Source organism: Amblyraja radiata, chromosome 20, assembly GCF_010909765.2.
Source record: "Amblyraja radiata isolate CabotCenter1 chromosome 20, sAmbRad1.1.pri, whole genome shotgun sequence".
NCBI lineage: Eukaryota > Metazoa > Chordata > Chondrichthyes > Rajiformes > Rajidae > Amblyraja > Amblyraja radiata.
The window spans coordinates 31,889,934-31,904,819 of record NC_045975.1 but is presented as its reverse complement, the minus strand read 5'-3'; the positions used below and the strand labels follow the sequence as shown (position 1 = coordinate 31,904,819).

Genomic DNA, 14,886 nt, shown 5'->3' with positions numbered 1-14,886 from the left:
CGTCTGCAGCCCGGGATCCCTCGTGGGGGACCCGGGGGGAAGAAGAAGCTCCATCGGCCGGCCCGCGGCCAACTTCTACCGCGGGCGCGGTGGCGACTTACCATCACCCCTGGAGGGGAGCTTCGACCGCCGGCCCTGTGGTCTGCGGTGCTTCTGGCTGCGGCGCGGCGGGGACTTTAAATCTTCGGCCGCCGGCCTGCAGCCTACTCCAACTTAAAGCCACGGTCTCCGGTGGGGAAGAGCCGACTCTGGACTTACCTGGACTTGTACCTTGTCCTTTTACCATCTGGATGCCCGCAGCAACGGCTGCGGAGGGTTGAGGTCCCGACCACGGGGGAAAATGGAGGAGGACTGGCCAAATTGTGTGCCTTCCACCACAGTGATGAATGCTGTGGTGGATGTTTGTGTTAAATTTTTATTGTGTTTTTGTGTGTGTTCTTTATAATTGTACCGCTGCTGACATATTCATTTCACTTGCACTTATGTGCAATGTGACAAATAAACCGTATTGTATTGTATTGTATTAAGCCATAAACATAGTTTTAAAACTGAAAGTTCAGTATTTTCATTTGATTATAAATGCATTGTCATAATTTCCTTCCTTCCAAGGCACTTATTGCTCACAAGGAAACATCCCCACAAACGCATTGTTAGCAAAATTCAAATATAACATTAAAATCATTAGTGGAATACAACGGGCCCTAATTATAATAATAATGGATGGGATTTATTTTTGAACTGCAGAGGTGGTTGTATTAAAATCAATATCCAATAGCTACAGCTGAATAGCCTTTAAAGGCAATTGAAAAACATTTCAATTTTCTACTGCGAATAAGAAAATTAGCAACTTATTCCCTTTGGAAAATCGATATTACCAGGATGAGCAATGCATCAAAAATTTGAATAGTTGAAAGTGACCCATTAGAGCAATAGTTGGCCATTTCTCATTCCGTTGCTTTTATCTGAACACCACCTACAACAATTGATATTAATTCTCAAGTAACCTGTTCAGTTATATTTCTATCCTGTACTTGCCCTAGAGCATAAATAATAATTATTCTGTCCTATCAATGATGTATCTGTCCAGTACGTATCTTTCTGTCGACGTAAAAGTTGTTCTTCAAAACTTGCTTGCTATCCAGTTCTATGAGTTCACAGGAGTCCATGAGTCCTCTGTGGGAATTGCAACTCTGTCACAGATCACAGTATTGCTGGATGCGACACAGATGAGCTTGTAACTTGGATTGTCATACAAGCCTTCCATTGCTTATTCATTACATCCACTTGCCTTTACGGAATGCTTGGTGGGAAGACATTGTAGTACAGCGGAACAGGTTGAATAATCTTTATCCAGTAGATGCAGAAACAAGGAGCTGCAGATGCTGATTTACAAAAAAAAAAAACAAAGTGCCCGAGTAACTCAGCGAGTCAGGCATGATCTTTGGAGAACATGGACATTTGGTGTTTCGGGTCGGGACCTTTGTCTCGTTTTTTGTCCAGTAGATGTTAAGTGTGAAAAACATTCTCTTGAAACTTTTAGTGCTGGCGAGTATCTTCCTCAGATTGTCCACTTAAACAAGGACTATGGTTAGAATGATCTTGGTTTTAGAGTGAAGGCAATGCACATTTTGCTGGCAGTGTCAGTGCTCTAACTATGACACGTGTATGTCTTGGAGCTGCTGAGGAATATCTATGTTCCAAATGCTCATGGATCAACCTCAATGATATCTAAGGAGAGAACAGTGATGCCTGCTGGAGGAGCACTTCAAAAACTTCAATCATTCCAGATACTTCTGAAGCAGAAGAAATTTCTGTTGAAGTCATAAAACATGGGAGAGAAGCACTTCTGGCAAAAATTCAGAACCTTGTCCTTCTCATATGGAAATAGATCACGTCAGAGGAACTCAGGGATGGTATAAACATGCTAACTACAGCGGAGCTCACTACTGTCTGCCCCAGGGAAAGTCATTGAAACATTTTTCTCAACACCTCCCAGTGATTTATTTTTCTTCCAGATGGTTTATATAGCATCCTCACTGACCCACCCCAACCCATGTAGTGGGGCTTACAATGTGAAAAGTTTGGTTACATCACAGAGTCTTTCTGTGATCAGAGCATTCCCATTACAGTAAACTACATCATGCAAGTGCTACCTTCATATTGCAGAAATTCTGGGCCAACATAATTAGACTGAATGTTACTGGAGTGCAGCACTGAAATGTTTTTTTCCTTTGTTGCACTTGCAGATAATTGAATTAAGTTTTGCTTTCATTAATTAGTAAGAATTAAGTAGAACGTACATCAACAAAACCCAGGGAAAGTAAACAGATGCAATTTCAAGGAATAACAAAAAAAAATACAGAAAAATAAATCCAAGCTTCGAGAGTCTGCAAAATATCTTCCTTAACATTTATATTCCTTAAAAAAAATATTCATCCATTGCCATACACTCCTGAAAATCAGATTTTTGACACAAGAAGCCGTTTGCAAGAGAATAATTTAATTCGAGTTGCATATTTGGCATTTGGAAAGCTATCAGAAGCTGTAAAGCAGTTCCTTACTTGTGCCAATTTAAAATCCCGATTTACCCAAGGTTACCGAAAATAATTTCTAAAACAACAAATATACATAGTTCATTCACATCAGCGCAGCAATATTGTATTCCAGAAAATCAAATGTGAACTTATCCACTTGGGTAGGAAGAATAAAAGATAGTAAAATAATGTTAAAAGGCATGAGATGATTGAATTATTCTGTTCAGAGAGATCTGGGTATTTTCCAAATAAGCAGCAAGGTTAATGTACAGGTCCCGCAAGTATTAATAAAGCAACTTTGAATGTTATGGAGTCATACTGATCAGATCAGATATTATTGCCTGTGCTGCATTCAAATGTAAACCAAAGTTCCTCTGTGCCTCAATACTTCATGACAATTCATCATTCATTGTGTATTTTCTTGAAGTCTAAATTAGCTTTATTCATCTTCCTAACATTCATCACCTCAAGACTGAAAGGAAAGTATCCCACAGAATGATTTGAAAACAAAGAAAAGTTTAGGAAAAGTGAGAAGAATAAGCAGTTAATCAGAATTTGAGCATTGACTCAGGCGCAGAGGTTTGGGCATTGTTTTGGTTTGATTTTACCATCAGCGATATAGCAATAAAGAACACTCCCTCTAAAAAATCTAGCCATCTCTGTGGCATGAAATTCACCTTTTGTGATTGAAGTGGTGTCAAGCACAAGCTCAACTGATCAATGCAATTCAGCAACAGTGATAACAGCAAGCCGATTAGCAGCATGCCGCACTGGAGAATCGTCACCATAACGAACATTTTGCACAGCTCAAAAATAAAATTTGATTTATGTAGAATCCTAAAGTAGATAGTAAAATATCACTTCTGGGGGAAAAACTCCATTACCACTTATCTACAGGGATTACAATCGCTATCCTTTGCTTTGTTTTGGTATAGAAGATTTTATTAGGAACAAATTATGAGTTAATAAGCTCTTCATGATTCACTTGCACCTCATGCAAAGGTTGACAGCTTCTGAATTTACGCTATTAACAGCACAGTGGTCGCCATAAGTTGCTGTCAGCTTTAAGGCATAATGACAGCAACAACTAAATAAACACATTATGGCAAGTTTTGCAAATAAAATATGCATTTGTCCCCAAGCCTATCACCATCCTCCCCCACCTCACACCCATATCTCATCTTCGGATCCTTATTACAATGGTCAATGAACACAAAAGCAAAAAAGCCTTGTTACAGATCACTAGCTACACCACACTTCAATCAGTGTGAACAGTTTTAGTCTCCTTATTGGAGGAGCAATATGATCGCATTGGAGGCCATTCAAAGAAAGTTCACCTGATTAATTGCTAGGAAGATGGGGTGGTTTTATGAAGAATTAATGTGTTTGCATTTACGCTTTCATTTTAGAAGAATGAGGTGATTTTATTGAAAAAAGATTCTGACAGACCTTAACAGGGTGGACATTGCATAAGTATTTTCTTTATGGAGGAAATCTACAATTTTAAGACAGAGTTGCAGTGCAGAGGATTGCCAAAAATGTTGCCATTTCTTCTAAATATTTGCTTATCTTTGGAGTTCTCCACCCCAGAGAGATACTGTAGTGGATTAATGGATATAGTCAGCAGCAAGATATGCAGATTTTCAGATATCAAGGGAATCTGAAAGCAATAGGACACAAAGTACTGGATCAAGATCAACTTTTCCCATTGAGTGTAGGGAAGATTCAAACAAAAGGACATGACTTGAGAATTAAGGGGCAGAAGTTTAGGGGTAACATGAGGGGGAACTTCTTTATTCAGAGAGTGGTAGCTGTGTGGAATGAGTTTCCAGTGGAAGTGGTGGAGGCAGGGTCAATTTTATCATTTAAAAATAAATTGGATAGGTATTTGGATGGGAAAGGGATGGAGGGTTATGGTCTGAGTGCAGGTAGATGGGACTAGGGGAAAATAAGTGTTCGGCACGGACTTGAAAGGCCGAGATGGCCTGTTTCCGTGCTGTAATTGTTATATGGTTATAAGAGTCTCGATCCAAAACGCCATCCATTTATCTCTCCTGAGATGCTGCCTGTCCCGCTAGTTACTCCAACGTTTTGTGTCTATCTTCGATTTAAACCAGCATCTGCAGTTCTTTCCTACATGATATTTATTGCTGCTGCTCTTGCTGTTTAGGATCCACGACGTGCAAAAACTGCTAGATTAGGTTTTTTTTCAGACTCATTTTACAGATACTTTGCGCTGTTCCTGGTCATAAGTTAGCAGTGGAATAAATTCTGCAGCTGATAATAACCACATGCATGCCCAGCCATTAGTTGCCAGTTCCATTTTTAAATCCCAGAGGAATTAACGGAACACAGCGAGTCAGGCAGCATCTGTGGAAGGGATGAACATTTCGGGTTGGGACCCTTCATCCACTTGCATTTACATGGCAGGGCTGCATAAAAGAACAGTGAATGCCCTAGGCATCAAGATGGGATTTGCTGTGGCTACCTTTTCTATTATCGACAAATACATTTGCAACAAGTAGTTTGACAAGGATGAGATGAAGTAGACAGTTGCAGTCCTTATTAGTTATAGCAGGTGAAATAAGGTTAGAATGCGAGAAACACCCTAATGGCCTTCCCAACATACAATACAACAAATTCATGCTTCATACTAAATAGCTGAAATTTACTATCTTTGCCATTCATGAAGGTTAGGCTCCCAGCAAGTTACTTATTTTCCAAAGCATAAATTCCCTTTAATCTTTCTTGACATTTTTTCTTTAGTTATTCTGCTGTTCCAGATTGTACAAGAGATGAATAATTTGACTACCAACGTGGAGATTACATTTATAAACGTATTATTTATCAGGAACTTAACACAACCTCTTCATACACTACACTGACTATAAATTTTACCCATCATGTTACTATTCTCATGGTCTATGCATTTACACAATGCATTCCTCAAAAAGTAATTCATGTTACATGACAGTAGAACAATGTAAATGATTAATGCCCCCAATCAGAAATCCTCAATGTATTCCTACTCCCATTAGCTTTAAGATCGGGATTCATTTTCTTCACATACAAAAGAACACCCAATTTCTTTCCCCAGATGAAGGAAAACCAGTCAACAAACCTTATTAGTCAGATATTTATTAGTGCCTTGAACAATGCATTCAGTTCCATTTTTAGAATATCAATAGATTCTTTGTCTAATGTCTGTGGTCATGAACTTTTGCAAGAGTGTTAATTATTCATTTCACTAATATTGAGCAGAATAACATTAATTCTGCACGATAAGTACAAACTGATATGTTATTATAATTTATTATAATAACAACCAAAGGCAGTGAAATTTCAGATATTTGCATATGCTGGACATAACAAAGACATGGGATCTCAGTTTTAAAGCATTTAAGAAAAAACTGCAGCCTTTAATTTTAATTTTGCTTCGTGGCAAATGGTTTCTCATGTTCATCATTTAAATACTCTATTCAATATAAGTAATGCTTTCCACATTTATAGCTATTAGTCCCTACAACTATCGAACAGAAAATTGGATAGTAATTACAACTGGCAGTAAATGCATAATTAAGTCTGTAGAATGTATTCGAAAAAGCACAGGAACTTATCAGCTCCGCTCTGAGGACTTATTCTTACTAACTGTACCTAAAGTCCGTACTGAACTGGGGAAAAGGGCATTTAGTTATGCTGCTCCCTTCGCATGGAACCAGCTGCAGAATGAACTGAAACTTAAGGAGCTGGTTTCTATAAACAGATTTAAATCCCTTCTTAATGATGTTGAAGCGGGCTCTTCTGTCTGTACATGCTTTGTTTCATGATGTTCTGACTGTGACTCTATTTATATGTTCTCTGTTGTTTTTAAATTATTGTCTGTAACTGTGGAACTGTGCTGCTGCCTGTCTTGGCCAGGACTCTCTTGTAAAAGAGATTTTTAATCTCAATGAGACTTCTCCTGGTTAAATAAAGGTTAAATAAAATTTAAAAAAATAGAATCAGAATTTGTTGCCCAGGTTGTTCTGCTCCTCCAGAAACTTTTCTCTACAGCATTAAAATAGATGAGAAGCCATGGGTACTAGCCCACAAAACACACAAGAAAACAAAAAGGGGATATGAACAGTCTAATGTTTTAATTATTGACAAACATTCTACCTGCCACTGAAACTGACCCATACATAACTTCATATTTTTGCATGATCGCTGGATCTACTGTTAAAAACAAGTATTAATCTTTCTTTCACTTTCCTCCTACGTCTTTTTAGTTCCCTTATTCCTGTCCTTTACTTCTCTTTTGTATATGGCGGGATACAGAATCACCTTTTCTAACTGTGTAGATAGGAACTACAGATGCTGGTTTACACCAAAGATAAGACACAAAATGCTGGAGTAACTCAGTGGGACAGGCAGCATCTCTGGAGGGAAGGAATGGGTGATGTTTTGGGTCGAGACCCTTCTTCAGTCTGAAGAACCCGGCAACAAACAGTCACCATCACATTTGACACAATTTCAGGCATTTTGTTTCTGAAGATAGACAGCTTAACAGAGGAGAGTGTTGATAAGCAAACGTATGATTTTTCTAAATGCCAGCTGCATACAACTGCTTGCCAACCTTCTCTGACCTGCTTCCTCTGCATTGACATCCTTCATTAAATAAGATGACCACGCTTTACATAATACTCTTGCGAGATCTCCCCACACCCCTATATAATTGAAGCATAACCTTCATACTTTTGCATTTAATTCTCCATCACAGCTGTCTGACCCGCTGAGTTACTCCATCTTTTTGTGTCTATTTTAAGAATATCTGCAGGTTGCCAACAGGCATAAGATTAAATGGAATTTGTATTAAGAAACAGTCATTTTGTCCTTCAAAACGGCATTGCTTCAAGCAAGATGTGGGTTCGAAATGGGCATTGAATCAAGCTTAAAACATTGCTTATCGTGCAGAACTTCAGTTACATACCTCAGTAATTAAGATTTTACATCTTCCATGACAAGGTCTCCTCATCTTTGGCTTTACTGAACATCACTAACTTTGGTTTGAGGAAAATTAGAAACAAACTATTATAATGGATGAGTATGAAAATAAATATTCCAAGGTTTCCTTTGAATCATAAGCTGTTTGGCTCTATTCTCTAAAGCCCAGGTGACATTAATAAGTCTAAATAAAATTTAAATACTGACAGCTTTTTATACCAACAAATTATTTATATGTTACTCTGCAAGATTTCCACAAAATCTAATCATTCCAACCATGATGTGATTGGCAGCCACCCAGCACCTTGAATCGATAACACGTAGAATCACAGTCACAATGCACCAAGCACTGAATGAAATAAACACCGTCATTAATGGAGCGGTAGATAAATGGATCAGTAGATATGTCATAATTCAACCTAAAGATTAGGTCGCCCCAAATTTAGTGTGGTCAGTTAGCCGATCACAACTCAACGATCAAAGATGGCCAGTGGAGCCAATGGCACAGAAAGATGACTGGTATGGAAAAAAGAAATCATATCAGTTTCTTTTCATGAATTAAAACCAAACTTAAACAAGAATTGTTGCAAATACACAGATCAGGCAGCATCTTCAGAGACAAGGAAATATAGTTTTATTCTGATAATTACTTAACCAACGACTTCAAAAGTCGGTGCTTTTTATCTTTGCTTACAATTGAAATCCAATAATTCCCAAAATTGTGGCATCATATGTGTAGCCCTGCAGACAAATAGGAGTTTCATTGAATTCTAGCCTGGTTACATCATTAGCAAAACAGTGTCAAATTGGTGAAGCTGTCATGTTAGAATTACATGAGGGCCATGAGACTAAAGGGAGCATTTCTCCACAGCTGCAGAAGTATCAGCAAGGAGAAATCTAATTTATTGGATAATTAGATCATTTATTAGATAATCTATTAGATATCTCCCTTCTTCCCCACAACCCTCCCCTCCGCCCCACCTGGACTCACACCAATTTCCCCACAACTCCCCCACCTCCGCCCCACATACATTCCTTCTTCTACCTTCAAAATTCACAACCCTTCAATCCTTTTGTCTCACACCTTCCCTCTTTTCATCTCTGGCCTTTGTCCACTATCAGCCTATCGCCCCCACCCTCCCCCCTAGCTGCATCAACCTATTACCTGCCAGGCATTGTCCCTACCCCCTTTCTCTTCCAGCTTTCTTCGCACTCTCCTGGGCCTACAATCAGTCTGACGAAGGATTCCAGCCCAAAATAACACCTATCTAAGTTCTACAGAGATGCTGCCTGATACACTAGGTTATTCTGCACTGACATGTTTTTAAAATATAAACTAGCATCTGCAGTTCCTGGTTTCTAATTCATTCATTTTTTAGCAACACAAGCTGTTGATTTTACCAAAATAGCTAGGAAATTTTCCTCCATAATCAGATGCACAAAAAACTAAAATGCACTGAAGTGGTAGTGGCGACAAAATTATAGCAATTACTCTCTCAATAATTAAATATGACACCTTAAATTTATGACATCATAAGTACAGTAAAGAGACACAATAGATACAACTAGAGATATCCTGGATGTAGGGCAGGTCTTAACCACCAAGCAATGTCTTCCATACTATTATTTTACAATTTTGTTAATATTAAATGGCAATGAAAGTATGAGGGATTGAAATTTCAGTGAATAGATTTAAAATCTCCCAAAATTCTTGCAAGTTTCACACAAGACATTATCACAGAACATAAATAGAAGTGAAATGTAAGCAAGAGCCATTGCGATATAGTTTTAAAGAAATTAAAATTAGAATAAAGGAATTTAGTCTACAAACCAAAAACCTTCGCAGAACTACAGTTCAGTTTCCTAATGTATGGGAAAGTACTGTGTTTTCAATTATACTATAAGACGTAAACATTTCTTCTGCAATCATGTCTGTGTGGGGATAGAAGAGGTTAACAGATCACTGAGAATTATGTTTCAGATTACTTGAATCAGGTTGAATCTGTCAGCATTTGACAGACAATAATTTATGTTACTGACTTTCATATGCTGTCCCAAAAATCTCAAAGGTTTCATGGTAAACAAGAACTTGAGTTGTAACAATAACAGATACTATACAACCAATGGTATGATTTGTATAGGACTGTTGCAAGCAAAATGTATTGGAGATCCTGGTGCCAAAATGGAATATAAGTTTTCATGAAATTATGAAGCCGTAAAAAAACCAATTGAAACCACTTATGTTTTTGCTTCATTTGGCTCCTCTTTCATCCTGGGGGTAAAGACAAGATAGGTTTAAACTCCCTTGCGATTTGGATGTCAAAAGCATTCCAGTCTGAAGAAGGGCATCGCCGACGTGAAGACAGTGCAAAGCCCCCGCGCCGGTGCAAAAAGTCACCTATTCCTTCGCTCCACAGATGCTGCCTCACCCGCTGAGTTTCTCCAGCATATTTATCTACCACAGTCCAACCAGCAGGCAGAACTTGGATCAAGTGGTTGCTTTAAACCATATCAGTAGTAAATCCTCGCCTGATAACCCCAACCAACAGTTGCTGGAGGTCACCACTGCAGTCGTGCCTAGTGCATCCTCTAAAAGATCAATCTGTACTTACTCAAAATCATCAAAATCCATTTCAGCACCATCAATGGGCTGGGCCGGACTGCTCGCTGGATTTTCCAAACTGGCACGCATTCGGTTCGGCTGGTAGCGCATCGAGCGCTGACGAATACTGTCCCTACGTGACAGGTACTGGATGATCCGATGGGCGTAATAGGCAGGGGATAATCTGAAAAGGTACAGGTATAGAGTTTCAATTAAACTCCACTCACTAGCACAAGTGTGGCTAATGATTCACCGCTCCACCAGAAAATAGGACATGAAATATGGAAGACATGTTAGATAGCTCCCATTGAAAAAATTAGGAAGCATCATAAGTGGCACTGTATGATCAGAATAGTAAAAATGTGCATCCATACTTAAAAGGTATTAGTACCAGAAACAGTTTAGTAGATTTTATCTTAATGGGCTGTATGTAGTAATACAATATATTTCAACTATCATCACCAAACCATTAACAAGGACTTGCAGTTAGAACATTTTGACCAATTGTTCACTGGGCAAAATGTGCAAACATTTCTGGTGCTAAATCAGGTTCTACCATCATAGGGGGAATAAAACAAAATTAATTCATATAGAAGGATGACAGAATTTCCTGATATCAAAGCATTAAGCAGCACAGGGCAAGGACAATATCACCAGCAACTACCCAATCATTTCAAAGCCATTCCGATCAATGCCAGAAAAGGTATTTCACCTTATTCCCAAACAAATTACAGGTGCACAACCTTTTATCCGAAAGCCTTGGGACCAGACACTTTTCGTAATTCGGAATTTTTCGGCCTTCAGAATGGAAGATTTTTAGCGTAGATTTTAATGGCTGGCTCAGTGGTAGAGTGCTCGGCTCATATCCGCAAGGTCGCGAGTTTGCGCCTCGATCCCGGCAGTTACTCGGTCGCGAGTTTGAGTCTTCAATGTAGTTTTTTCTTGCAGAATAAATGTTTGTATGAAATGCAGTGTGTTGAATGAATTCCTGAATTTGTAAATGTGACCGCAGCATTGAATCACCTCTCGCACTCATGTCACCCTAGCGGGGCTACATGCCCTTAGGCGGCCTAGCTCGGGGATTCTTGAATCCCCAAGCTAGGCCGCGAGTTTGCGCCTCGATCCCGGCAGTTACTCGGTCGCGAGTTTGAGTCTTCAATGTAGTTTTTTCTTGCAGAATAAATGTTCGTATGAAATGCAGTGTAGGAGAGGTGTACTGACTGTGTGGGCAGAACTTTGGAAGTGATTGCCCACCAGTCTCAAAAGCCGCTGTGTCTCCCTGTCCCTGGGATAGCAGGGGGCGATCAAACAGCACAATACCCCCCTCCCCCTCCAACTCCAGAGGAATCCGCTCCCCGATGGGCCGCTACGGCAACAAGTGGCAGTTCGTCCACAGCCTGAGCTGCGCCACCCCAAGAACAAGACGTACCTTGCACACCATCAGCTTCTGCCCCTAAGGGGAACGTGTTCCTCTGGAGTTGGAGCGGGGCTGGAGTTGCTGATCTGGGATCTCCGTGCTTGCAGTGGGCCTGGGGGTCGGTGTCCCGATGAGGGGGCGCAGCTCGGGCTGTGGGCGAACTGCCACTTCTCGCCGTAGCGGCCCATCGGGGAGCGGCTTCTGGTGGTCCTGACGTCTCTGGCCAGTTTGCAGTTTTCCTCTGGAGTTGGAACGGGCTGGGCTGCTGCTGGCTGTGGGTCTCTGGGATCTCCGTGCTTGCAGTGAGCCTGGGGGTCGGTGTCCCATTGGTCCTGACGTCTCCGGTGACTGGCACTGACCTGCTGGCATCGCCGACGTGAAGACAGTGCAAAGCCCCCGCGCCGGTGCAATGGGCGGGGAGCTGGAGAGGGGAGGGAAGGGGTCACACACATGGCCGGGAAGCAGAGGGGTGTAGGTGGGGTGAAACTGAAGGGAGCGACAATCTGCTGCTGCCTGCCCGCTGAGTTAAAAAGTTCCCACGCAAGACTCATGATACACTGTGTATCGTGAGTCTATTGTGGGAACTTTTTAACTCAGCGGGCAGGCAGCAGCAGATTGTCAATTATTAACCCTCCCGCGCAATATACCCTCACCTTCTCTTTTATGAATGGGGATTTAGTTCCCCTTTCTTCGAGGACCGACCGGAGGTTCCGCTGTCACCTCTGCGGGCCGCCCTCGGTGAACGTCTTCAAGGACCTTTCTTCAAGGACCGAAAAAATGTCTGCTATTCGGAGCTTTTCGTTATTTGGAACTTCGGATAAAAGGTGTGCACCTGTAATACTTTTCATGTATTCAATTATAATTAAAAATCTACAAATTTTCTCCCAGGCCTCTATCAAAGCACTGATTAAAACTATGTCCCTAGAAGCATTTTGTCATTGCGCAATCTAAATTCACTTAAGATTCACTTAAAATGTACTAAATTCACTCAAATGATTCTGCCAGATCTACTATTCTGATAAAGGGTATTTGACCAAAACAATAACTCTGTTTCTCTTTGTGGGCTTGCTGCACCATCGAGTTTCCAGCATTTTGCTTTCATTTCTGGTTTACAGTAATGCAGTAATTACATCTTCACTATACTAAAGAGTATAACCCCCTGTGTTTGAATCTCACTGCAAAACCGAAGTATCCATGCATATTCTATATAATGTCATGTATCCCCATATACAATGCTAAATAGTTTAAATGATGTTATTACTTAAGAATATCCATATTTTCATGCAACTTTTATAGTTGCAGTAAATTAGTGAGCATAGTTTGGCGGCGCGACTCACGTTGCAGCAGCCCCTACAGCCTGTCTGTCTTTTTTATTTTTTGTCTAGTTAAATGTAGTTGTCGTGTTTTTTTAAATACTGTTTTTAATTGTGCATTTTAAAATCTCTTCCCTGCACGGGAGACCGGACCTTTTCCCTGTCGGGTCTCCGTTGTTGTTGGGGCCTAGCACCGTGGAGCGGCCTCCAGTCGCGGAGCCTGCGGAGCTGCGGACTTATCATCATGGGGCTGGCCGGCCTCGGAGCGTGGGGAGCGGTGGTGGCTCGCTGCTGCGGCCCGACTCCGGAGCTCGGAGGCTCCAGTGGACTGTGATATCGGGAGCTCGCGGGTCCGGGTGGGAGACCGTCTTTCGGAGCTCCCGCAACGCAACTTCACCAGCCCGTGTCGCGGGGTTGGAACGACCCAGAGCGGGGCCGTACATCTCCCGGCGCGGCTTTAATGGCCGCAGGACATTCCAATGCCCGCTGGAGGCTCCAACTTTGTGACTTTTGGGCCTGGAGCCCGGCGTACATCGCCCGGCGCCCTTAAATGGCCGTGGGACTTACCATCGACCGCCTGGGGCTTCAACATCGGGAGAGAAATGGTGCAGGGGAGAGAAAAGACTTTGCCTTCCATCACTGTGAGGAGGAGATCCACTGTGATGGATGTTTGTGTGAATTGAATTGTTTGTGTGTCTTGTAGGAATTGTTTTGTTTGTATGGCTATAGAAACAGAGTTTCGTTTGAACCTCTCTGAGGTTCAAATGACATGGAATAAATATTGTATTGTATATATTTTAATGGTCATGATAATAATTTTCAATATAGTCAATGATTTTTTTTTCCTTTTATTTAGAGGACCAAAACATTTTCAATCATTTTATTAATCTTTGGGGACTCATTTGAAATGAATGTCTTAGTTCAGTCAAGTTAAATACTTAAAAACTAATAAAAACTATTTCAACTTCAATATTCCTTTAGAACGCATTTCAAATATATCTGAATATGTGCCCCCTTCTCAGTGTTCACGGGAAAATTAAAAATAAATGTTCTTACATCCTCTTTGGTTGACACAACACTCTGCTTAATGTAAAGTGAGTGAGGATGAGAGTTTTTCGTTTAAAGATCTATTAATCAGAGGTACGGTATTAAGCAATGACAGATAATTAATCATTCACTTGTAAAACATGTTTACTTATGGAAGATCTCAATTTTATTTTCCAATCTTCATCTGCCAAGAGCCCAATGGCTTGCTGTGCCAAATGAATTTATTTCATTCCTGTAAATCGTTCTAATTTTATTGCACCTGGAAGAAATCAAAATGAATTTGTATTTTTGGAGAATAGTAAAGGCAGCATCATGGTGAGATACTGCACATGAACAGGATTTTTGGTTCAAGTTCATGCCACCCCAAAAAAACATCAATTTACACCAATCCGACAATGAAACCATTTTTATATCCTCATCACATTATCATCAACACCCCCAGGGACAATTTATAGTGGCCAATTAATGTACGTACCTGCATGCCTTTGGGTTGTGCTAGGAAACCAGAGCACCTAGACCAAACCCATTCAGTCACAAGGAGAACCCGTAAGGTTGTGTGGAGAACATGCAGACTCCACACATGCAGCACTCGAGTCATGGTTTCTGGAGCTACAAACCAGTGGCCCCACTAGCTGCATCACTGTGATACCCAAAGGGTTCATGTCCCCGATGGGCTTTTAAAACTGATGAAATTAGTATGCAAAATCACATTTGTACTAGCTCAAGATTACAAAACAGTGACAAGACCTAGTGACGTCAGGAAATCCGAGAACACAATTCAGGTGTAGTCGAGGGTAATGCCAGTTGTCTCAGGTAAAGGACATAGTTAAATAGTTTTTTTTCCCCTCAAAGCAGCATTAAACCAGCTTATAAGAGGAAATTGCTGAAAATAATTATCTGGCTATATCAATGAACATATGGAGCAGAGGGACAGGGAGAGAGAGACGGAGAGAGAGAGAGAGAGAGAGAGAGAGAGAGAGAGAGAGAGTG

The 14,886-nt window shown here is 40.8% G+C and overlaps 1 protein-coding gene across 2 annotated transcripts in view; it reads right to left on the bottom strand.

The window, feature by feature from the left end:
• Positions 1–14,886, bottom strand: part of ambra1 (autophagy and beclin 1 regulator 1) — a 325,084-nt gene that overhangs the window by 192,744 nt on the left and 117,454 nt on the right. Inside the window, exon 9 of one of the 2 annotated variants that reach the window (XM_033039200.1) lies at positions 10,130–10,303. The exons of the other annotated variant lie outside the window; for it this stretch is intronic. Coding sequence (XP_032895091.1) covers positions 10,130–10,303 — 174 coding nt within the window. The remainder of the gene's footprint in view (positions 1–10,129; positions 10,304–14,886) is intronic. 2 annotated transcript variants of the gene reach the window in all.